Source organism: Clarias gariepinus, chromosome 22 (assembly GCF_024256425.1).
Source record: "Clarias gariepinus isolate MV-2021 ecotype Netherlands chromosome 22, CGAR_prim_01v2, whole genome shotgun sequence".
NCBI classification, from domain to species: Eukaryota; Metazoa; Chordata; class Actinopteri; order Siluriformes; family Clariidae; genus Clarias; species Clarias gariepinus.
Window position 1 is genome coordinate 23,712,242 of NC_071121.1, and position 23,732 is coordinate 23,735,973.

Below are 23,732 nucleotides of genomic sequence, written 5' to 3' on the forward strand. Positions count from 1 at the left end.
AACCCCAAAAAAACACAAAAATCTAAACTAGAAATATAACAAAAATGAGTGCTAAAAATGTTAGAAGCAATCCTCCAAAAACAAAAGCACAGCAACAAAAAACAAAACAAAAAAAATCTAAAACTAAAAACATAACAGCAAAAAAACAAAAACAAATGTCCTGAAAAAAAAAAAACAAGCAAAAACATAAAGGTTATGCTCCTGGGCTATAAGCGCAATTGCAAAACCAACACTGCACACACACTAAACATAGAATAAATGGATATGAATGGAATAGAAATGGAATTTAAAAACTTGTCACAAAAAACATCACACCAAAGCCAGCTATAGTCTCGGCTAGGCTTCTGTGCATGTGGGGGACGAGACAGAGCTCGCTCTGAATGATGTTTATCTAAACCTCATGTCAAAGCCACTCTCCTTAATCTACTCGCTTCACTGTTGCAGGTGTCTCTGCAGCTGTCCTGCGGTGCATTCGTCCTTGATGCTGCCTTGTGCGAGGCCATAAACGTCCCCATGGACAAGCTAAAGTGGACGTCGCCGTTCACCAGCCACAGACTCAGCCTTCCCCACCTCTCTCACTCCAGCAGCAGGAGAACCGACAGTCTGGAGGTCCAGCACGGCTCTTCACCTCCACCTAAAGACTTTGAAGAATTTGAGGACTCTGTGCCACGCAGCCCCCGAACCGGAAGCAGTTCATCGGGTTTGGACGAGGCCTCGGTTTCTCCCAGCTATTCCCAATCCGACAGCGGGCGGGGGTCCGATTTAGGGAACGCGGAGACACCGGTCTTGCCCGGAGGTATGCAGAGGATGGAGCAGGAGCCTGAGGGCATGGTGTGGGCTACGGCTGTGGCCTTGGCGTGGCTTGAGAACAACTCAGCCAGCTATTTCATTGAATGGGAACTGATCGCCGCGAAAGCGAGCCTGTGGCTGGACACGCAGGTGGTGCCTGAGGGACGAGAGCTGGCGGCGGTGAAGGCGGCGGCCAACCAGCTCTTCATCATCCTCAGACACTGGGACGAGAACCTGCAGCTCAACATGCTGTGCTACAACCCCAACAGCATGTAGATCTGTAAAGTACACCATTGCTTGGCGGTTTTTGTTGTCTGGTTTTACTTGATCCACATTCCATGCAAGTTGTTCAAACCATCAGTAAAGAACCAAACAAAATTTGACTTGACATTAGTGACGTGATAATTAGGTTGTATGCTGAGCTCTTGCAGCTTTTTAATACCTTTCTTTTTTTTTTCGGAAACATAAGCACCAAATTTTTTATTTTCGTGTCATTTGTTCAAAACTGCTGCAGTGATGCAATAGACTTATTGAAAGAGCCAATAAAATTAGACTCGTTAAACGACTAAGGGTGACCTTAAAAACCTAAAAAAATGATAAGTTGATCATTATAAATGCTTCTAAGCAGAAGTTGTTTGTAAAACCAGAAGATGGTTGTGACGGCTGATGTGGATTCTGTTGGGACGTCCACTCAGGAATGTCCACGCCGATGTCGAAGCATGCTATCGTTAACGTTTGTTGTTAACACTCTGTTGCTCGAGTTGCGGGAACGAAGCAGGGTGTAACCCGACGACTTTGTGTTTGTCCTGAAGTAACTCTGTACTGTAGACGTATTTTTATTTGGTGGAGTGCGTGATCGCTGCTTTCTGTAACGAGTAAAGCAGATCTTGTAAAACTCGACTGTTTCTTAGATGGTCGCTAAAAGGTCCTAGAGCAGTCTGTGGAAATTCCTTAATTAAGGCACTGAATGATCGAATGTTGCAAGAGGCAGCAGTAATATATATCGTATTTACCATGCAGCATTATTTTACTGTATTTGGAGACTTAATAAGATGTCAAACTATTGCTGAGACAGCACTTCCTGTCGAGTGCTCTCCAGTCTTAAGTGCCTGACCCAGCTGAACTTCTTTAATGAATGAATATAAACTTTTTTTCTTCTTCTTCCTGTTAAGTCACGTGAAGTTTTTCTCTTATGTGCTGTTCGCCAGTGTATTTAGGAAATCTGTGACTCTGTAGCTGCTGAACTTTACCATCGTTTGATTGCCTTAAATTGTGGCATATGGTACGTGAATTCCGAAAAAATCTCCTGCTTATTGATTTTTTTTTATTTTTTTATTTTCCCATACCAGATTGTAACTGTCACTCAGGTATCGCTGCTGTGTAGCTTGAGTCCCCGTGGCAAGCATGAGTCCGTTGATGCATGAGTTCGTCCGAGAGCCACCGCCGATGTGTGACATTTCGCTCGTGAATGTGGACGTTGACTCTCCATGTGAAAAAAAAGAAAACAAAAGTCTATGAACTCTATGTTTGAGGTCAGCTGTGTGTTTTTTTTCCCAAAGTGGTTATCAAACGATTGTCGGCTCGTTGTAGTGCCTCCCGTGCAATGACAGAGTGTGTAACTGCATGTAATAAAGTCTTGCTGCTGAGTAAATGATCTGAGAGTGCCTGTGGTTATTACAGCACTACCGACTGTCAGTCAAGGGGCATGCTGCGAGAGGAAAATACTCAACAATGGAGTAAAGTGATATGTAGTTATTTTAATATATTAACATGCATTTGTCAGTTTTGCAAAAAACACACCTTGTCATGTTAAGGAGTACACAAAGCACAAAAGTGGGTCAAAAAACTTTGTTACAGCTTTACAATTCAGTTTCTTGTAAAACACTGAAACTAGATATTCCTTAAATAAATGTGAAATAAACATCGTCGCTGAAATCCTGCTTAACCAGAATCAAGAATTAAACAGGAGCTACATTTATGTGGGTGATATTTCTTCCGAATCTGATGGAAATCATTTTAATTAGAGATTTCAATGTAACTATTTTTGTGGACGCTGATCTGATAAGATGTGTCTGTACTGTACATCATAAAAGTGTTTAATCAGAATGTAATAGTTTTGATTTGCTGCCCAATGTAAAGTGATCGGTCTACTGGAAGAATAAAACAATAATAAAAAGAAGAACAAAAAGAACAAGAAGAAGAGGATAGGTCACAATGCAAAATATTATATCTTAAACTCTTCTGTAAAGGCTTTCCACAAGGTTTAGGAGTGTGTTTATGGGAATTGTTGACTATTCCACCAGAAGCGCATTTGTGAGGTCAGACGCTAATGTGGGACGTAAAGACCTGTCCCACAGTCTTCATTATAATTCATCTCAGTTGTTCTATTGGGTTGAGGTCAGAACCTGTCAAGTTCTTCCACACCAAACTTACTCATCCATGTCTTTATGGACTTTTGCTTTGTTTACTGGTGCGGAGTCATGTTGGAACAGGAAGGGGACGTCCCCAAACTGTTCCCACAAAGTTGGGAGCATGAAATTGTCCAAAATATCTTAGTATGCTGAAGCATTAAGAGTTCCTTTCACTGGACCTAAGGGGCCGAGCCCAAAGCCAGAGAACACGTGTCCACTGCTCTAGAATCCAGTGTCGGCGTGCTTTACACCACTGCATCCAATGCTTTGCATTGTTTTTGGTGATGCAAGACTTGGATGCAGCTGCTCAACCATGGAGCTAATCTGAAGGCCAGATGGAGTTTGGAGGTCTTTGGAGGTTCTGTCATTTGCAATTGTCTTCACTTTGCCATTACAAAAATTACCTGTTGACTGAAATATTTAGTAATGAGGAAAGTGACCTGAAAGTGGCAGAGGTGGCATCCCATCACGGTACCACGCTAGAACTCACTGAGCTCCTGAGAGTGACCCGTTCTTTCACAAATGTCTGGAGAAGCGATCTGCATGCCTAGGTGCTTGATCTTACAGTATACATCTGTAACCTTGGAAGTGATTGCTTGTCTTTATATTTTTTATTGCACTCTTCTGCATCTCACATAAATTAGTTAAAAGGATTAGTGGCATCCTGAACAACAACATGGACACACGGAATTAAAAAATAAGAAAAATTTTTCTTCCACTTACTTATTTTCAGGCTCTGCTGAAAAGCAATACATTTTGTAACCAGCAGATGCTGCACCACACTTTGACAAGCGGAAAAGAGATGGAGGATCCGATTTAGTTGCAAAAGGATGCGTCTTACGATGGAGATTCAATTTGACCACTAGCTTGCACATGGGCTGTGTTTTATGTATGCTTACTCAAAGAACTCTTAAGACACAGAGCACCTTGAACACCTTGATTTTTTCCCCCTTATATCCATCTACTCCTAGAATGTTGTCTTGGTAACTGTAATGCACTTCATTCAGTTTAAATGCTGCCAGAGAAGCACTATTGAAACACTGGCCTACACTTCCCAGCGATCAGTCGCGTGTAGTACTGAATGTAATCAGGTGCAAAATGTTTCGAGATGGTCACTGAATAGGGTGTGTATTTAAGTCTTATATTGTTGATGAGTGTTAATGCCAACTATGTTCATAGTTGCAGTTCCCGTGCCAGGTAACCATCGTTGCTGTTGTATTGTGTCCTCATTTTGTCTTAATGTGTCTGTGTGGACAGTGAAGAGTCTGGCTGGAGTCAGGGTTGTGAAGGATCGGCAAATTGGTGAGGGTGGTCTTGGTCCAGTGCACTTGTTCCGGCTGTGCCTTCCTTGTCAGGTCAGAGATGGGATGGCTATGGATGAGAAATTGGACACAAAGCAACCATAATTGCCTGCCAACTCCTACAAGGCACAAACGTTTTTTTTTTGGTTGGTTGCTGATTTTATCTTCTTTTTTTGAGGGGTTAAGTAAATCCATGTAATACCACATGTACTGTTAGCCCCAGGTAGTATTTTTGGGGTTATTTGCTCTGAGTCCAACAGTACACACCTCTTTTAGATCAGACAGATCTGATCAAACCTGATCTGTCCAGGTTTGAGAATAGACGAGTCTGTCGTCTAAATACCTGTATGCTGTAACAAAATGACCCTCGGGTGGAAGTACCACATTGATTAACTGCTGAAGAGCCAAACAGAAGAACTTGATACTGCCATGTCCATTAGCTCGGCTGAAAGCAGTTTTACCACTACACCTGCTGGAAATTTGTTGTCCTGTTGGGGGATGTACGTAAAGTACTGTAAGTGAACCAAAGTTCTTTGGAAAACACATCCATTGTCCTGTTATTGGGGATCCAGTCAAGTGCTATTCACAGTGTATGACTTGGTTCTGCATGTGATGTTCAAGATCATTTTTTTTCTTTGGTTCAATATTTTTTATTTCACTATAATTTAATCGAATCATTGCTAATTTCTACCCAACCAGGGACAGTCAAAGCTACAGTATCATGTGCTCCCTCTGAGGCACAAAAAGTGAACCAATCATATATTTTTGAAATGCGGCTCATGGAACATTAGGGGGCGGTGTGACACCCACAGAGATAAAGTGCTATCTATCTACTTTTTTTTTTTCCCTAAATGGTACGAATGTTCCTTTTTGTGTTCCAAACACCTCAGATTTGTCTGTTCATAACATTCGATCCCAATCTTTCTCTATCCAATGTCTGGATAATGCTTGTTGAGGATGAGACCGGGGTTTTGTGGGAACTATTTTATGAATCTGCCAGTTGTGATAAGCTGTGAGATGTCTCTCAAACTGGAGACGCTGCTGTAGTTTTCCGCTTGCTCATCCGTGCTCTGGGGCCTCCCACTTCTCTTTCTGTCCTGGTTAGAGCCAGTTTGTACTGCTTTTTGAAGAGCGTACTGTATATACACACACTTGTGCGGAAACTTCAGTTTGTTGGCAATTTGTTGCATGGAAAAGCTTTATTTTCTCAGAACAAGAATCATCTGATCAGTTTCAGAAGAGAGTTATTCTTTAATTGATATTTTTAGATTATAATATCGAATTCACAAACGCAGATGCTTTAGATACTTAACTAGTCTACAAAAAGCTTCAAAAATGTACACCTGTGCTAGCATACTGTAATGGCAAAAGGATTTTTAATGATTGAATTAGCTTTTTTTAACATGATACAGTACATCTGGATTGGCTTACTAGACTGCATTTGTGATGAATGTAATATAATTTTAATTGGATCGAAAAAATGTTTAATTAAAAGTTAATAAAATTCTAAGAACCCCTAAGAACAATTTTTTTTTAGAAGGATCAAATTATCGGCCTGCATCAAGCAAAGAAAACAACTAAGGAGACTTAAAATGAATAGAATTGAGTTAAGAACCTTCAACTAGCCTAATTGTTAAAACCTCGAAGGACACCTTTATCAAGACTGACTATGATCGGGCTATGATTACTTAAACGCTTGATGACGTTGCATCTTAAAAAAAAAGGAGCTATGTGTAGTACTAAAAATAAGAGCGTTTCCTTACACACACAATGTGATGAGAACTCTCAAGATTGGGACTAAACAGCTGTGTATTTTTACGAAAGCCACTTGTTAGCAAGACTAGGAAAAAGAAAAGTTTCTTGTTGCACAAAGATTGGAAAAAAGGTCATACAGTATGAGCCTATTCCAGAGTGATGGGCGTGTCAGGGTAAGAAGGGAAGCTCATGAAGTGATACACACATTGTGTATAGTGGCCACTGTACAAGCCCCTGGAGACAGTGTTATGGTCTGGGGTTGCTTCAGTTGCTCAGGTCGAGACTCAGCAACGTTATGCGGCAATAAATAAAGTCAGCTGACGACCTGAACGTACTGAATGACCAGGTTAACAGATGTATAGATATTTGTTGTACCCGATGACAAAAGAATATTCCACGACTCAGATGGTGAAAGAGTGTGAGAGAGGTTCTGGGAGCATGAGGAATCATTATCACATATAAACTATTGAAAGTCTTTGGGGTGAGCTGTCATCAATACAAGATCACAAGCTAAAAATTAATGCCACTCTGGACGTACATGATTGCATAAGGTTGTTGAAAAAATACCACAATAATAATAATAATAATAATAATAGTAATAATAATAATAATTAAAGCTAAATACAGTCAAAACAAATACTTGGTTTGTCATAATAAATACTATATACTATAGTATATAAAGAACTGTATAATGTGTATTTTTTAATACACAGTAGTAATAGGATACTGCTGTAGTCTATGATGAAGATATATTAAAGTATATGAATATGACGATAACACACTCGGAGGTGTTCTGTATCGGGAAAATAATCAACTTCATAAATGTAGAATAACAGTCTCCTCCATTTTTACCCCCCATTTTCACCTCATCAGAGTTGTGTGGGCGTGTCAAAGGGCAAAAGGATTGTCAGGAGTGTCTCCATGGCAACAGAGAAGGCAGCATTTTTTTTTTTTAGCAATAGTATTTTAAAAAAGCCAGTGAGTAGAATTTGTTTATTCCTTTTTGATGTGTGTAAAAAATCAGGCAGCAGAAAGGGGTGTGGCTAATCAAATCCGCTCCTACAGTGCAGAAGCTTCTAAGATTGTGGTTCATGCGAGTGATTAAAGGTTACACTGATTAACAGGAGATCATGCTGCAGGGGAAACAGCTGTGTGATAATGTCAACGGCAGCAGCCACGCGAGCCGCGACTAAGATTTCATGGCATGTTAGCGTCCCGCCCTGGCATGCAGACGACCTGATTTACTGATCGAAGCCTTTGCTGCTGTCTAGGAAAAAAAGTTCAAGACAATCTCGAGCACCTTATATAACTTGTTGCAGCTCTGTATTTAAAAACGAATTACCAAAGATGAAGAGATGTAGCCTTGGAGAGACTGCGAGATGAGATCAGACACGGACATAACAAGCCTTTGATGATGCTATCAGTAGTAAAGCATGATGAAACAGAGATGTGTGTGTGGATGGGGGGGATGGGGGGTTGGGGGGGGTTGGTGTTGGGGTTCTGAACTAATCAATCCTCATTAAATCAGAAATGATCTTCAGGATGTCCTCTGTGCCCTCGCCGGTGCAGAAATCAAAGGGAGTTGTTTTGTAAGAGCTGTTTTGAAAGGGTCTCTCCTCCAGAGCCTGTTCACTGAGGCCATGCAAGACACACACACACACACAACTGTGAACTCTCATCAGATCCAGAAGCCTCTCCAGCCTTCATCTTCTTCGGGACTGAGTTCTGTACTCTCTCATCCGTCATCTGTTATCATGTTAATGCGGTACAGTATATGATCAGTGCCTGATTTAGATTTTTTGTATTAATCCCAGTACGTAAGTAAGTTGTATTTTTTATTTACTTATTTGACATGTAATGTAAACTCAAATATTAAGCGCATTAAACAAATAAGCACCAACATAGCTATTTAAGGAGGGTCAGTGTCAAATTCTGCCTTCTGATTGGTTTGATTTTCTGTAAGTACGTCTAACTGTAAGGTTTTTTTTTAATGCACCCATTTCAACACATTATTGTTTCCATGGTAACAGCTCCTTCACTGGGACTTGTATGCAGGACACTGGACAAAAACAGATTTTCCTTTTTTTTTCGTGTTAAGTGTCTTTGAATAGATACTTATTTAGCATTTTTGGAAGGAGTCTCCAGTATGAGAATTTTGGAGTGGTATAAGAGGTAAAGCTGTAACGATAATGTACCTTTCCCGAACTGGAAAGGCTTTTGGATTGTGGCTGGAGGAATGTGAAAATTTTAAATAAATACACTAAATAATAAAAAAAAATTAATAAACAAAAATAACAAAAAATAATTAATTAATTTAATCTTTCATTGATTATTGAACATTTTAAAATATTTTAAAGCAATTTTTCCGTAAATGGCAGGTGGCAGCCCAAAGCTAAATGGATCAGGAACTTTATTAGAGCACGCCAGCTGGGATTGATTGGACTTTGACAGATTTAATAATACTGTGGTGCATGACTGACTGGCGAGCTTGAAATAAATCAATCACGAAACGAATAAATGATTAAATGAATGCTTGCAATAACATTTAAAAAGCACTTAAAAAATTACATATTTCAAAATGTAATCAAATTAAATAATGGGACATTTAATAACTAAATTACATTGAAAATTATTTATTTAATGACATTGATTTATTTAAGATTGTCGCACCTTCATACTGAACAGAAGATGTGGTTTTATGGTAACATGACAATTTATGGACATGGATAATTTTTTTCCTTGATGACCTTAAAAGAGAAAGAGAAAGAGAGAGAGAGAGATGGAAGCAAGAGTTTTAAGGGAACAGTGGTTTATAGCTGGTATAACAGAAGCACAGTCCACAACTTACTCACTCATCGTCTATACCATATTGTGGTGTATTCAGGGTTGCGGGGGCCCTGAAGCCAATCCCGGGAGACTTAGGGCGTAAGGCGGGGTATACCCAGGCCAATTCATCGCAGGACACACACATATAGATACTCATTCACACACTACAGGAAACAGGAACACCAATTAACCTAATCTGCAGGTCTTTGGACTATGGGAGGAAACAGACAGAAATCAAACCCGGACCCTGGAGGTGCAAGACGACTGTGCTAACCACTATACCACTGTGCCGCCACAGTCCACAACATTAAACGTAATTATGATTTGATACTAAGTAATGTTACATTGAACACATTGTTACATTGTTTACATTTGAACACATTGTTGTTCTTTAATAAAATTAAAAAATTGCCATAATTACATATGTGGTATAAAAGGAACAAACACCTTAGGACATGCTGCAATATAAAATATATTACTCCATATCCATAACATTATTTGGAAGACTATTCCATAATTTTGAGGCTTTGTAAGAAAAAGCTCTGCCCCCAGCTGTAGTTTTAATAATACGCGGTACTGACAAGCAGCCTGCATCCTTTGATCGAAATAGGCGTGGCAGTTCGTAAGACACTAGCAGTTTGCTCAGGTACTGCGGCGCGAGACCATTTAATGCTTTATATGTCAAGAGTAATACTTTAAAATCAATGCGAAATTTCACGGGGAGCCAATGAAGTGAAGATAAGGTATGAGGTTTAAGGTGTGATGTGCTCGTATCTTCTGGTTCTAGTGAGGACTCTTGCTGCTGCATTCTGGACTCACTCTAAAAAATAAAACTGTGCTGTACTCAATTTTTTTGGTGAAACATTTTTACACTTAAAAATATTGAGTAAATATAAAAAAATATAAAAAACATGTAAAATATACTTCATGAGTTGAGTACAAGTCAGTAAAAAAATTAAGTAGACCTGAATAACTATATTTAGTACAATGATGTACAAAATTGAGTAAATGTAATGAAAATTAGAAGTTAATGAAAAGTGAAAATGAGTAAAATAATTGAGTAGATATAATTAAAATGGAAGGTAGAAGATACTGAAAATTATACTATTATTTAATAAACAAATGTGCTACATTTACTAAATATTTTAACTGAATGAAAGAAACAATACACATTTTCATTTTAATTAAACATTTATTTGCCAAATTTGACAAGACATGAAGTCTAAACTCAACCTGGTTTACTTTGCAAATGACATGTAACAAGATCATAAACAAAGAGCTGAATTTATGTTATCAGTAAACAGTTTCAGAAACAATACTCCTGCCACAAGTATTATACAGTTAACACATGGAAAGTAGACTTTTATATTAGAATCTAATGAGTCACATTTTACATCTGAAAGATTGCACACCTTCACACTTCAGTTTCCTGCAAACTGTGGGATCCATACAAATGTGTGTGCAGACCTTCTCAGGTCTTAAAGAAGCAATGACAGTCTAAATGAAGACAGGACACTAAATATCCATGACCAACAGTACCATGCTTCACTCCATAATGATCGAAATTCCTTTTGATGATACGACAAATGTGCAGAGCTTACACCGCCATCCCATAAACTGGCACCTGAAAAAGGAACAATAGTGTACAAGTAAGTACAAGTGTGACTGTTACTGTAAAGTCTACCAGACTGGTAAAATAGTACTTCCGTTCAAATACATACTTTTTGGACTAATAGTCTATTTCTATCTTTGATTCAATGGTTACACATTTAATACTTCTGTAACATTTAAAAAAGTTGACATTTACCTCCTGTTTTATCTCTATTCAACTTCTTTTCATTAGTGGTGTTGGTGCTGTGAAAGAGATATAGAAAATATATAACATGTTTCACACAAACACACAAAATCAATCAGTTTTAGTTTATTTTACTTACATATCAGAACATACATAACATTGTCAATATAAATATTTAAATTTCATATTACTTTCTCCCAATTCTAATTCTGAGAGAAATGTTGTATTTTCACTAAATCTTTATATTTCATAGCTTTAGTTACTAGTACAGTACTTAGCACTTTTATTTATAACATCTGCTGCTGCGTGCTCAGTGTTTAATCATGTTAAGAATACTCATATACAGTAACGGATTAAACACTGCCGGACACTGCACCTCATTTCTGCTGTTTAAACCTGCTTTATTCTGAGTTTCTTCCTTAAAGTGTAGGAGTTGCCGAGCAGACTCGCGGTTCAGTGTCTGAGGTGTGTAATGTTACACATGCGGTAATTATTTGAACATGCTAGTTTTATATCCTCGCCACAGTGGCGGTAGGCTGCACAAAATCACCGCATTTGGCGGGAGAAATTCAAATATTGCGGCACAACCGCCGCCGTTTACACCGAGAAACCCGGAAAAAACCCGGACATGCACGCGCTGCTGCTCGGTGTTAAATCTCTCCTTTTACGCCAGAGTTTAAGTGTCTGTATTAAACGCGCTTTAGCTGAGCAGTTTGGTGGTCGGAACAAACAAGCTAAATCACACTGAACCCCAGGACTGACCTGTTGCTAGCTATCGTTAGCTCTGGAGCTCGGCTGTGACAGGATTCAGAACAGTAACTCACACCCTATAAAGTTGTGTGTGCAGGCAGACAGAGTCATTATTACAGTAACTTGTGTTAGCTGTTTACTCACCAGAATTTGTAAGGAATGTTCCACAATGTTCCAGGTGCTTCATGTCCATCCTCACAGCCTTCTGGTCTCTGATGTTACACCAGACTTCCCATGAGCACTTGCAACTGGCAATTTACTCAATTATTTAAGTTTTTGTTGTTAAAAATAAAGAATATTGAGTTGGAATAATTTATAATTGTAGTTCTTGAAAATAATCAGTACAATTACTCCATTACCAGATATTTTGATTGAAATGTATCAAAAAATATTAAGTGCATGTTAAAAATATAATTCAGTTAGTCAAATACTGATTTTTACTAGTGAAGTAAACTTAAATTATAGTGTAAATTTAAGACAAAATGAATAATTGTTTTTTTAGGCATTTATTTTGATTTGTCTAACTCAAACAATCATGTATGTGACTTTTAGAGATTTTATTAAGGTAACATAACTTTTTTATAACTGTGAAATTTACAAGGCCACAGAATCATTTTTTAGGCGTGGCAGTTCGTAAGACACTAGCAGTTTGCTCAGGTACTGCGGCGCGAGACCATTTAATGCTTTATATGTCAAGAGTAATACTTTAAAATCAATGCGAAATTTCACGGGGAGCCAATGAAGTGAAGATAAGGTATGAGGTTTAAGGTGTGATGTGCTCGTATCTTCTGGTTCTAGTGAGGACTCTTGCTGCTGCATTCTGGACTAGCTGAAGCTTGTTTATGCATCTAGCTGAACAACCAGACAGCAAGGCATTACAATAGTCCAACCTAGAGGTACTAAAAGCATGAAATAGTTTTTCTGCATCATTTAGCGACAGTATGTTTCTTATCTTGGCAATATTTCTAGGGGTGAAAGAATGCTATCCTGGTAATATTATCTACATGAGGTTCAAATGAAAGGCTGGAATCTAATCACACCTAGGTCTTTTACTGTTGCACTCAATGGAACAGAAAGGCCATCTTAAGTTACAGTGTGATCTAAAATCTTACTTCTAGCTGAATGCGGTCCTATGACATGAACTTCTGTCTTATTAAGCAAAGGGAGTTAATTAGCATCCAATCTCTTATGTCCTGCACAAATTGCTCAACTTTAGTTTAGTAACTTTTTCTGAGTGGTTTTTCTTTAGTGTTTTTTTGCTGAGACATATACATTTGCTTTTCTTGGCCAGGGCTCACTTGCAAAAGACTACTGTCTCAATGTGACTACCCTCCCCTTAAAACAAAGGGAAAAATATATATATATATCTGTGTGTCGTCAGCATAACAATGAAAACTAATACCATGTTTACAGATTATGTTGCCTAGAGGAAGCATGTATAGGGAAAAAAGCAGTGGGCCTAAAACTGAACCTTTTGGAACACCAAACTCCACTAGAAAGCATGCAGAATAATTACCATTTACATTTACATACTGATAACGATCAGTCAAATAGGATCTGAGCCAGGAGAGGGCTGTACCCTTAATTCCTACTACATTTTTTAACCTGTGAAGAAGACTCCCATGATCAATGGTGTCAAACGCTGCACTGAAGTCGAGTAACACAAGAATAGTTACACAACCCTGATCAGAGGCCAATAGGAGGTCATTTACTACTTTAATGAAAGCTGTTTCTGTGCTGTGATGAGGCCTAAATCCTGACTGATACAGTTCATGTATGCTATTTCTACAGTATGTAGATATGAGCATAGCTGCTCCGCTACTATCTTTTCCAGAATCTTAGAGATAAAGGGGAGGTTTGATATTGGCCTGTAATTGGACAGCTGACAGGGGTCGAGGTCAGGTTTCTTAATATTCGGTTTAATGACTGCTAATTTAAAAGATTTTGGAACATAACCAATGCTGAGTGAGGAGTTAATTATTCTCAACAGGGGTTCTGTTATTGCTGGTACTATCTGTTTAGTAAAATGTGTTGGTACAGGATCTAATATACAAGTTAATGAATTTGCAGAAGAGATGAGTAAAATTAGTTCATTCTCTTCAAGGGGAGTAAAGTATTCTAGGTTCTGATCTGACATGGCTAGATTAACATCTGCATCAATTACATTGTTCGGTTTCAAAGCCTCAATTTTATGCCTAATATTTACAATTTTATTATAAAAAAAGTTCATGAAGTCCTCACTATTGCATGATGTTGTCGTGGAGATTTCTGCAGTGGTCTTATTTCTAGTTAATTTAGCTATGGTATTAAATAAAAATCTAGGATTATTTTTGTTATTTTCTATAAGAGTGGAGAAATACGTTAATTTAGCTACACTAAGAGCTATTTGAAATACTAACAATTTAGTTTGACGCCATTTACGTTCTAATTTCCGAGCGGTCTGTTTTACAGTATGTGTGTGGTTGTTATACCAGGGAGCAAGTTTCTTATATCTAATAATTTTTCTTTTAACTGGAGCTACATTATCTACGGTATAACGGAACGTCGACTCTAAATATTCAGTCGCCTGATCGAGTTCTGTGGGGTCAGGCGGTAATCCAATCAAAGTTGTTAACTCTGTGTTGTAGTCGATGCGAATGTACGTTTAGTACGGTAGCGTGGTGCTGCGCATACATTATCACTATAACACACTTTAATTGAGACATGATAGTGATCTGATATAACTTCAGACAGTGGAGTTGTGAATAAATTTCTTATGCTTAATCCGAAAGATATTATTAACACTAGAAGCGCCAAGCAGCGGTCATTTGACCGCAAGGGGGTAAAAAAAAATATATACTTCACACTCGATCAAATTTCAGGACCCTCCTTTCATGACTTTTCCTAGTTCTGTGAGCTTAATCACCCTGTATGCTTACATTTTCAAAATCACACCAGTAAAAGCCAGTATAAAGCTGTTTTGCTCTTACAGTATTTATGTGAAATCGCTGACAGCTGTGCGCCGGTCATGCCGTTTCCTGCCTTTTCCAACCTGCGATTCTCATTTCTTTTAGCAGATGGGGCAAGGGATCGCACATACTATACTGTATATGCATCATTCAGTGCATATACAGTATGTAACTATCTAAAGTGTGACCTGCTTTATGAGTGGGTCCTACTACACACTGATTTACTCCTACTGAGTCCAGTATGGACATAAATGCTCTACGCAGAGGGTCTTCTGGATTCTCAAGAAGTTGGGGTGTGTCAGGGGTAGCCCAGTGGATTATGCATTGGACTACAGTTCAGAAAGTCCCAGTTTCAAAGTTGCCCCTGTTGGGCTCTTGATCAAGGCCCTTAACCCTCAACTGTTCGGGTGTATAATGAGATAAAGATTAAAATGTAAATCATTCTGGATAAGAACATCTGACAAATGCCTAATTGTATGAGTGCCTGCTTGGCCCTATGATGAATTGGGATGCCTTCTGGGGAATAACCTGCATTGTATCCCGAGGCTTCTGCGATGGGCTCCAGGCCTCCCGTGACCCTGTACATGGGTGAATTTTGTACTGCTAAAAATGAAAGCATTTTGACTAATGGTCATGCTGTGATCAAATTAACTCAGAAGTTGGAAATCTGATTCATGATATATTTTCAAGCTCAGCTGACAAAAAAACCTTAAATACAATCATGTTGGTTAAAATTAGTGATCAGACGTTTATGATGTATTGATTGGTCATTGTTGGAAATTCAACTAGTTACTGTGTCTATAATGACTGATTAAAGTAATGAGCTACCACAGTACGTTATTTACCGTTAATGGCATGGGCGGCCATGTTGGCATGACAACTTGTTCTGAACTTGGAGTAAGAATTCAGAGTTGACTGGCTACTTTCCGAGCTTAAGTGAAACTTGACACAGTAAAAATAGTTAAGCTGTTCATACACTAATATAACATTTTGGCAAATAATTCCTAACATATTGTAACATATCTCATCTTATTTTTAACATCACTAACACAGCTTGATTAAACGTGTGCAATTTGCTGGGAACTCTGAGTGAGAGACTTAATTGGCCCTTACTGTAATCCGCTGCGTCACGCTGCCTGATATAATTTTATGACAAATACGACTATTTTAACACCGCCGTTTACCATGGTGATTAGGACAGCGTGTGCCCTGATAACTTATAAAAGTGCAACGTGCTTTGGTTAGAACTTTGGTTTCTATGGAAACTGGAAGCGTTCTGAAGAACTGAGCTTCACTCCAAAGCCCTCGATCATTTCTGATCGTCAGCTTGTAAACAGTTTATTATTTATGAGCTAATGATTGACCGTGTGAATGATCCTCGTTCTTCCGTGGAGAGAGTCAGCTGAGTCTCCGACAGTGAGCTGTGATTCATCCTCTGTAATCCTACTTGACGAAGTGGACACGGTGGTTTGGATAGTCGCAGTCATGGAACTTAATTATCGACCTTTCGATGGTGTACTGCTCTTGGGTGATCCGTGATGAAGTACACGAATGCATTTTATCTACTTTGGTGCACTGATGAAAGTAAGGAACAAACACTTTCACATTCTAGTAAAAAAAAAAAACAATCAATAATGCAGTCTTGCGCAACACAATACGACAAAATATGCATCTTATTCTGTTGCAGAGAAATCACAAACTGTGAAGTCCATCACTCTAAAAACTTTCCCATGTCTGAAAGCTTAAAGATCTTAAATTATTTAGCTTTTCCTGAGTGGCGTTCAAGTCGAACCGGGATTTTTGATCGTGCAGAATAACAGAACACAGTTAAGAAAGTCTTTATTTTTTTCTATATAGAAATAAATAGATATCTATATATAGAAAGCGTTTCACTATTGCTTGCGTACCATCAGAGTCGAAAGTTGATCAGACTTCCTGCTTTTCATCTTAAACACTGGCCTCCCAGGAACTCCCTCAATGGCCCAAACATTTGGAAATTGCTTGGAGTGAGGTCAGGACTGTATGGGGGATGTGGCGAGTTCCTGTAATGTGCAAGTGGTGTTGGTGAATGATTGTGTGTACAGTTCACACAGACTGATGCGTCTCTTCCGCAAGTTGGCAACAAGTTATCTATTAATTTTCAAGGATCAGGTGTACATACGTCCTCCTTTAAAATGTTTGCACTGATCAATTGTTTTACTGACGCTGTCTGCTAACAGTCTTATACCGTATTGTGCTCACATTCTTCTGTAAATGTTAATCTTTTTATGGTTTTGTTCACGAGAAATTTCATCACTTCATCCCGGTTTCACTCGAATGCTCATTAAAATTCTTTACCAATTTAACCCAGGTCTCAAGTAGTGTGTGTTAATGCTGCGGCTGAAATACTGTACCACTCAGAAACACATTTTTTGGTCATACCTTAAAACTCCATCTGTTTCTCTCCTTTTCCACATTCCTTATTTTAATGTATGTAAATGAGCTACTAATGAGCCACGCCCCCAACAGAGAACATCAGAGCTGGGGTAACCCATCGTAACTCATTATCACAGAGTATCGCATAGTTCTTAGATAATTTATGCTGCACTTTATGCTGTTGTATGCAGCACTTTGCTCCTGGAGGAACGCTGTTTGGTTTCACTGTGTTCTGAACTGGAAATGACAATAAAAGCCAATTTGACTCGACTTGTCTCCGAGATTTCCAAATGTACTGCAGCCCAAAATGAAAGCAAGCAAACCCTCACACACATACACACCTTAAGAGCTGTTATTTCTTTAATGGTAAGAGCCACCTTTTAGCAGTCGGTTATTATTACTGTGGTCAGTCTTGGGTGAAGTAATTCTCTAATGATTGTTATTCTCAGTGCTGAAAGACCGAGGTTATACTCACAGCGGTAAGGACCGGTTTTAATCATGACTGCTGTGCTCTTTATCGCATGATGATTCAGACGTCTTAAGATTTCAAGATTTAAATCAGCTGCTCATAATATCCAGACCCATAGGTTAAGATTCAGAATTAAAAATGGGTAAAGCAGAAAAGTCTACTTCATTTAGAGAGTCGAGACACGTCTGGTGTCACTGTTGTGCTTCTTATAGGTAATGGGAGCTTATGTACACTAATTAGGATTAGGTTATGTGTAATTATTATTAAATCCAGACTAAACCCCTGTGACTGCATATTGTATAACAAACGTCATAACAATATGTGTTAAGATGCTTTAAGAGCTTTTTACAGAAACCACGCAGCTACTGTACTGTATGTGTGTCAATTTAGATAACTGGAATGGTGGTACTGTACAGTATGTTGCAGTTTTTCTACCTGTGCCCATCTTCATAAGTATTGGAACAGCAGTTTGCTATACACTGAACATATATGGGTTCGGGATCAAATGATAAATATGAGTTGATAGCTTATAATTTTTTTATTTAATAGCCTGATCTTTAAATCTACATAAAATACAGTAGCCAATACAAGAATTTGGAATGTCCAGGCATGGAACATGTCGACCAAGAAAAAACACCCAATCATAGAAACATGTTAGGAGTCATAAAAAAAAAACCTGCCAGTGACTTCATAAACCCTCCACAGGGGGTGGGGTGAAGATATCACAAACTAGTATTTAAAGAGGATTTAAGAGCATAAATACAAAGGCCAAGCCACAAACTGCAACTCAATCATCAGCAGTAAGGAAACAAAAAAATTATTTGCATAACACTTATTGGTGAGAAAAGAAAACTGAAATTCAAAAATAATTTTGATAATTCACAATCATTCTGATGATCTTGTCATATTTATTATTTGATATTAAACTTGGGTAATATTATTCGTATTTATTTATTTATTTATTTATTTATTTCTAATCATGAAGATGATGTAAAATGGAAACAATGAATTTTCTTTTAGTATTTTTATATTTTCATAAGCATTAGAATAAAGGGTCACTCACTCACTCATTGTGTATACCGCTTTATTCTTTAAAGCCATTCTATCCGAGACTTGGGAGACTGGACGGGATGCCAAGCCATCACAGGGCACACACACTCACATACAATTTTGGATCAAGTCAATTAGCCTAATCTGCCTAGCTTTGGACTGAGGGAGGAAACCGGAGGAAACTGGAGGAAACATGCAAACTCAGGAATGGAACCCGGACGCTGGTGGTGCTAGTTGAAAGTGCTAACCCCTAAGCCCCGGTGCCGCCCAATGAAGGATTAAACATGCTTTATTATATACATTCGCCAATCACATTATAAACACCTGCTTATTCAGGCAATTATCCAATGAGCCAATCATATGGCAGAAGCGCAAAGCATAAAATCATGCCCACAATTATGAAAAGAAGTCAGTGTTTCTGACAGTAATGACAAAACATTCCACCTCTCAAAACAGATTTAAACAGTCTTTAAGCTTGACCATAACATGCACAGTTTCCAAGGAAAAAATTTCTTCCTTCACTGAAATAGTCCATTACCGGATGTGGAATAAATAGCAGCAACAGTAAATGAAAGCTTTTCTGTGGAAACATGGGTTTCCAGGCAACTGTTCAATGCATGAGTGTTTTTAAAGTTATTTCCTTACGCTCTGAAGAAACTTTGCCTTTACGTGTCCACTTATTGATTCCTATTTACCCTTTAACCTTGAGAAGAACATTTCTGAAGTGCAATACTTCACTGGAATGGTTTTGCTATTTTCGGAGAAATCATGATTGTTGATTTTTTCATGGTTATATTTCTGGTTGCTCTGTACCTGAGCACTGGGTCAATCCGAGGAAAGTTTTTTTATTATAGTTGAATGGAGGAAATTTTTTTACAAATTGCCTTCCTCTATGTAAATAAATAGGTTTATTTATTATTTTGCAAAGCAGTATAAAGAAAGAAAAAGTGTTAAAAATGTTTATATCAAAAAGGATTTTTACTGGCTTGGAATTGCTGCCACTCACACACTCACTTATACTCTGTACTGTACCACTTTATCCCATATACAGGGTCGCTGGGAGCCTGGAGCCTATCCCTGGAGACTTAGGGCACAAGAGGGCTATTTCCATTAAAGGACACACACACACACTTACCATCTTCTACATGAAACTGGCTGATCCTAAATGAAACGGCCGATCCACCAAGCACAGGTAGAACATGCAAACTCCATGCAAACAGACCCTAAGGCAGGAATTAAACCGGGACCCTAGAGGTGCAAGGCAACAGCCTTAACCACTAAATCACTATGCCATGAGGGAACTGCTGCCAATATTACAGTATATTCATTTTTTTATGTTTATGAGTTAAGTACTGTAGGTATACGTTAAGTAACTTCAAGATTGTACCAAACCACTCCATTAAATTCACAATCACATAGGCTTTCGCTTGTCTCTATGATGAAACCTACAGACAGCTGGAATTCCTTCAGGAAGCTTAGATCCCAAAGCTATTCAATCACCAGTTGTCACCAAAAATAATAATTCCCCTGTGCAAAGACACATGTGACAAATAATTGAATCCTATCTCATTCAATTTTAGCCTTGCATCTGTTATATTACAACTTTAAAAGTTGTAAGTTCATAAGTTCATATCCATCATATCTATCATATAGAACTCTCTCCGGTATGATGCGCATGTGCATCACAGTCCAACGCTGACACTTTTCTCAGGAGTATATACAGTAAAGTGTTGCATAAGCACCTAAGGTGAAGCAGATTTATTAGCTCCGGTCTCTTAGCTAAGACGATGGTGGTGTCTCTGCACTCAAGCCCCGAGGGGAACGGAGCGGCATCGCGCACACGAGGTTGGCGGGCGGTAGGTGGTAGCTTTAAATTAATCATGAGCGACACAGATGATTCCTCTAGGGCTTCGCCGTTCGCAAGGCGGAGGATTGAGTGTCGCCGCTGCCTGGTGATGGCCGGGTGGTTCGGGCCCTGGCAGGATGTTGCAGCCCTATTGAGGAAAGCACAAGCCCCATGTCATCTGATCAGCATTACTAATTCAACATCGTGACTGTATTATTGCAGAGGAGTGCATGATAGTGTATGTATGAATTCCAGTTCCCAATTCAGTTCGTATACAGGATTTGCCATTTTGATGATGGATCGCTGGTAAGACCTTGGCACAAGTTATGACTTTAAACATTTAGACCACCGCCCTTCTGGATGGATCATGAGCTTGTCATTATCAATGGCCCTACCAGCTGTAATTATTTAATGAGGTTTCGCTACTCAGTCATGCCATAATAACATCACTGAGTCTCATCAGAAGGCCTGTACCAGATCCCGTAACCCCAAAGAGGAATTATGAGCAGTCCTGCCAGAGGTACTGTAGTGGTGACAAAATAGCAGGACATTTATAAAATAGCCCTACAAATCTCTCCTCTTGTTGGGAGGAATAATGCTGCCACTTGTTAATATGTAAAGACTAGCCTAGGCAAGGCACTACATTACAGTATGTGTACAGTACATACACACTTTTGCCCTTCCTATTTAAGGAACAAAATTGTACGTAAAAAAAATGATAATGTTCATCCTGTATGTGCACTATAGTGTCTACCTTTAAAGGTATGATCTCACTATTTAAACCCACGAGACATTTGAATTACTTTATAAATTACATTACATGGCATGGTGGCATAGTGGTTAGCACTGTGGCCTCAACCTTCCAGGGTCAAGAGTTTGATTCCCACCTCAGGTCTGTGTGCATATTCTCCCCGTGCTAGGCGGTGTTACTTTGGATAGTATGTGTGTGCATGCATGCCCTGCGATGGATTGGCACCCTGTCCAGGTGTGCCCAAAGTCTCCTGAAATAGGCTCTGTGAACCTGTACACAATAAGCAGTATAGAAGACAAATGAATGAATTACTACTCTTTAATTTATTACTGTCTTTATCTGTCTTTGATCTTACATAAAAAGCTCACATAAAAAGTGTCACATGAGCATTTAAGAGAAACTAGAAGTTGTGCTAAATAGCAGCTGCCGTGAGTAACTCTTTGTTGCTGCCATTGTAGTTACCCCAGCATTACTGAACTACAGGTGTGTATTTCATAACATCCATTATACTCTTTTTATTTATTTATTTATTTATTTTTAAATAGGACATTAGATTTAGAGGTTGAGAACAAAACATGGGCTTTTAAGACCACCATGTAGATGGATTTTTCCAGTTTTGCAAAATCACATTAGTTGGTTACTATAGAGTAAACATTATAGTTGGTGACATTTGTATGGAGATTGCACTCCAAAAGGAGGAATGCATTAAAAATGTGAATTAGTTATGATTTACAAAATCTAATTTATTGTTATATTTTTATTATTAGTATACTGTATTATTAGTATATTAGTATATATCCTCTAGGATCTTGTGACTCTGTGTACTTTTTGGCAAACTTATAAGATTAATCTCCTAACGTTTATGTAAAACATCTAATTAAAGTTAACCTGAAGTCTCTATGTCTTCCATATTGTTCTTAAAATACTGAAAACTGTTTTGAGTAAAGGATTATGTTCCATGTAGGACCCTACAACATCTTCGATCTGAACAATTAACCTGTTTGTGGACCTATGAACGATCCCCAAAAGACGTATGTATTATCTAGACCACATTTTTGGAAAGGTTTTTACAAAAAAAAAATAACAATAATAATTTGTGCAGATTTACTTAATTGTTTTACCATAATTCAACAATTGAAACATTAAACACATTTGGGTATTACTGGGTATTGTGTCTATACAGTATAGCGGAATAGCAGAAGACGTTGAGTGACTTATGTATACTGTATATCTCTTGTGAAAACTTTGGGTGCAATGGCAGTTTAAAAAAAAACTAAATTTAATTAATTCTCCAGGCAGCAATTTTCAGTGAAAGTTAGAGTGCCTACCTTCATTAGTGTCTATTTGAAACACAGTTTTGGGTGTTGTGTTGAAGTCTTATCAAGTCATATTGGACACTGTTAGTGTTTGGAGACTTTGGGACGCTTTTGATCTTGGTTTCGCACTAAATTGGCCAAATAGTGGCAGTTTAAAAGCTTAGGTCAAATTTAGTTGACTCTATTGTAGCCTCCAATATATTTTAATAGGATGGAGTTCGACACCTATTTTCAATGTGAAAATCTTTTTTTTTTTTTTTTTTCAGATTTGCAAGCTGATCAGCAAGTTAAAAATGTTTTTAAAAAAAAGTCTTTGGGAATGATATTTAAAAAAGCTGTTTTTTTTCTGAACTTCTCACTCACAGGTTACATTTTTTTAATCAAAATTCAAGTGGCATTTATTACAGTCTGACTTTTTGGATTTATTCAAGTTAAACCCATTTCTACAGACTCCATGGCCATGCATCAGGGACAATCTTTGTTCTTACACAATGTCATTTTTTATTTTAGGCTTCAACAACAAAAGCAGGAAAATAAGGCAACTGCAATCTTTTCAGCGTTTAGACTTGTATCTATTTTTTATCCGAATGCCTACACGGCCAAATAAATAAATAAATAAATAAATAAATAAAAAGAAAGAAAGAAATTGAGAGCTGACATCTGTGGGCTGTTCATATTTATTCATTTGGCCTTAGAAAAAAAAAGCATGAATACAATCCAACCCATAGACGTGGGAAATATCTAATATGGAAAGTTCACGGCTCCCAATTGTTCCATAAATGTGATCACTGACTTGACAGTTTTGTACTCGTGTTTGTTGCAGGCATCAGACACATCAGCTACTAAAAGCTGCTCGCCCACTCGCCTGCCAGGAACATTAACACACTGATCATGTCTCTGTCACTCGGCACTTTGTTGTCGAAGAGACTCACTAAGCAGATCATCAGGGCTCTACAGATGATGCTATCTGTTTTTACAGATGACGTTATCAGTGATCTCCCAGAGCCAATTAACGGTGCTCAGGGCTGGAAGACGGTTGCTGTATCCCAATTATAAGGAGACATGCGTGGATAGGCTTGTTCATTGATAACACAGAACCATACATGCATTAGTGTTGAAAAGAAAATGCAGATACTGTATGTGTTGTTTCATTTCTCTTTCGCTCTCTCTCTCTCTCTCTCTCTCTCTCACACACACACACATTATGTTTATGAAGAAGAACTAGAGGTCACACTAGAGGTTGTGCACAGCAAGGCTATGATATCTTCAGTTCTCAGCCTGTGTTCTATGACTGCATCACAGCCATGCTG

The 23,732-nt window shown here is 38.3% G+C and overlaps 1 protein-coding gene across 2 annotated transcripts in view; it reads left to right on the forward strand.

The window, feature by feature from the left end:
- The window catches only part of vwa5b1 (von Willebrand factor A domain containing 5B1), a 38,265-nt gene extending 35,822 nt beyond the window's left edge, over positions 1 to 2,443 (forward strand). For both annotated transcript variants that reach the window (XM_053482813.1, XM_053482814.1), the window contains one exon: positions 445 to 2,443. In XM_053482813.1, coding sequence (XP_053338788.1) covers positions 445 to 1,065 — 621 coding nt within the window. In that variant the 3' untranslated portion in view covers positions 1,066 to 2,443. The remainder of the gene's footprint in view (positions 1 to 444) is intronic.
- The last annotated feature ends 21,289 nt before the right edge of the window (positions 2,444 to 23,732 follow it).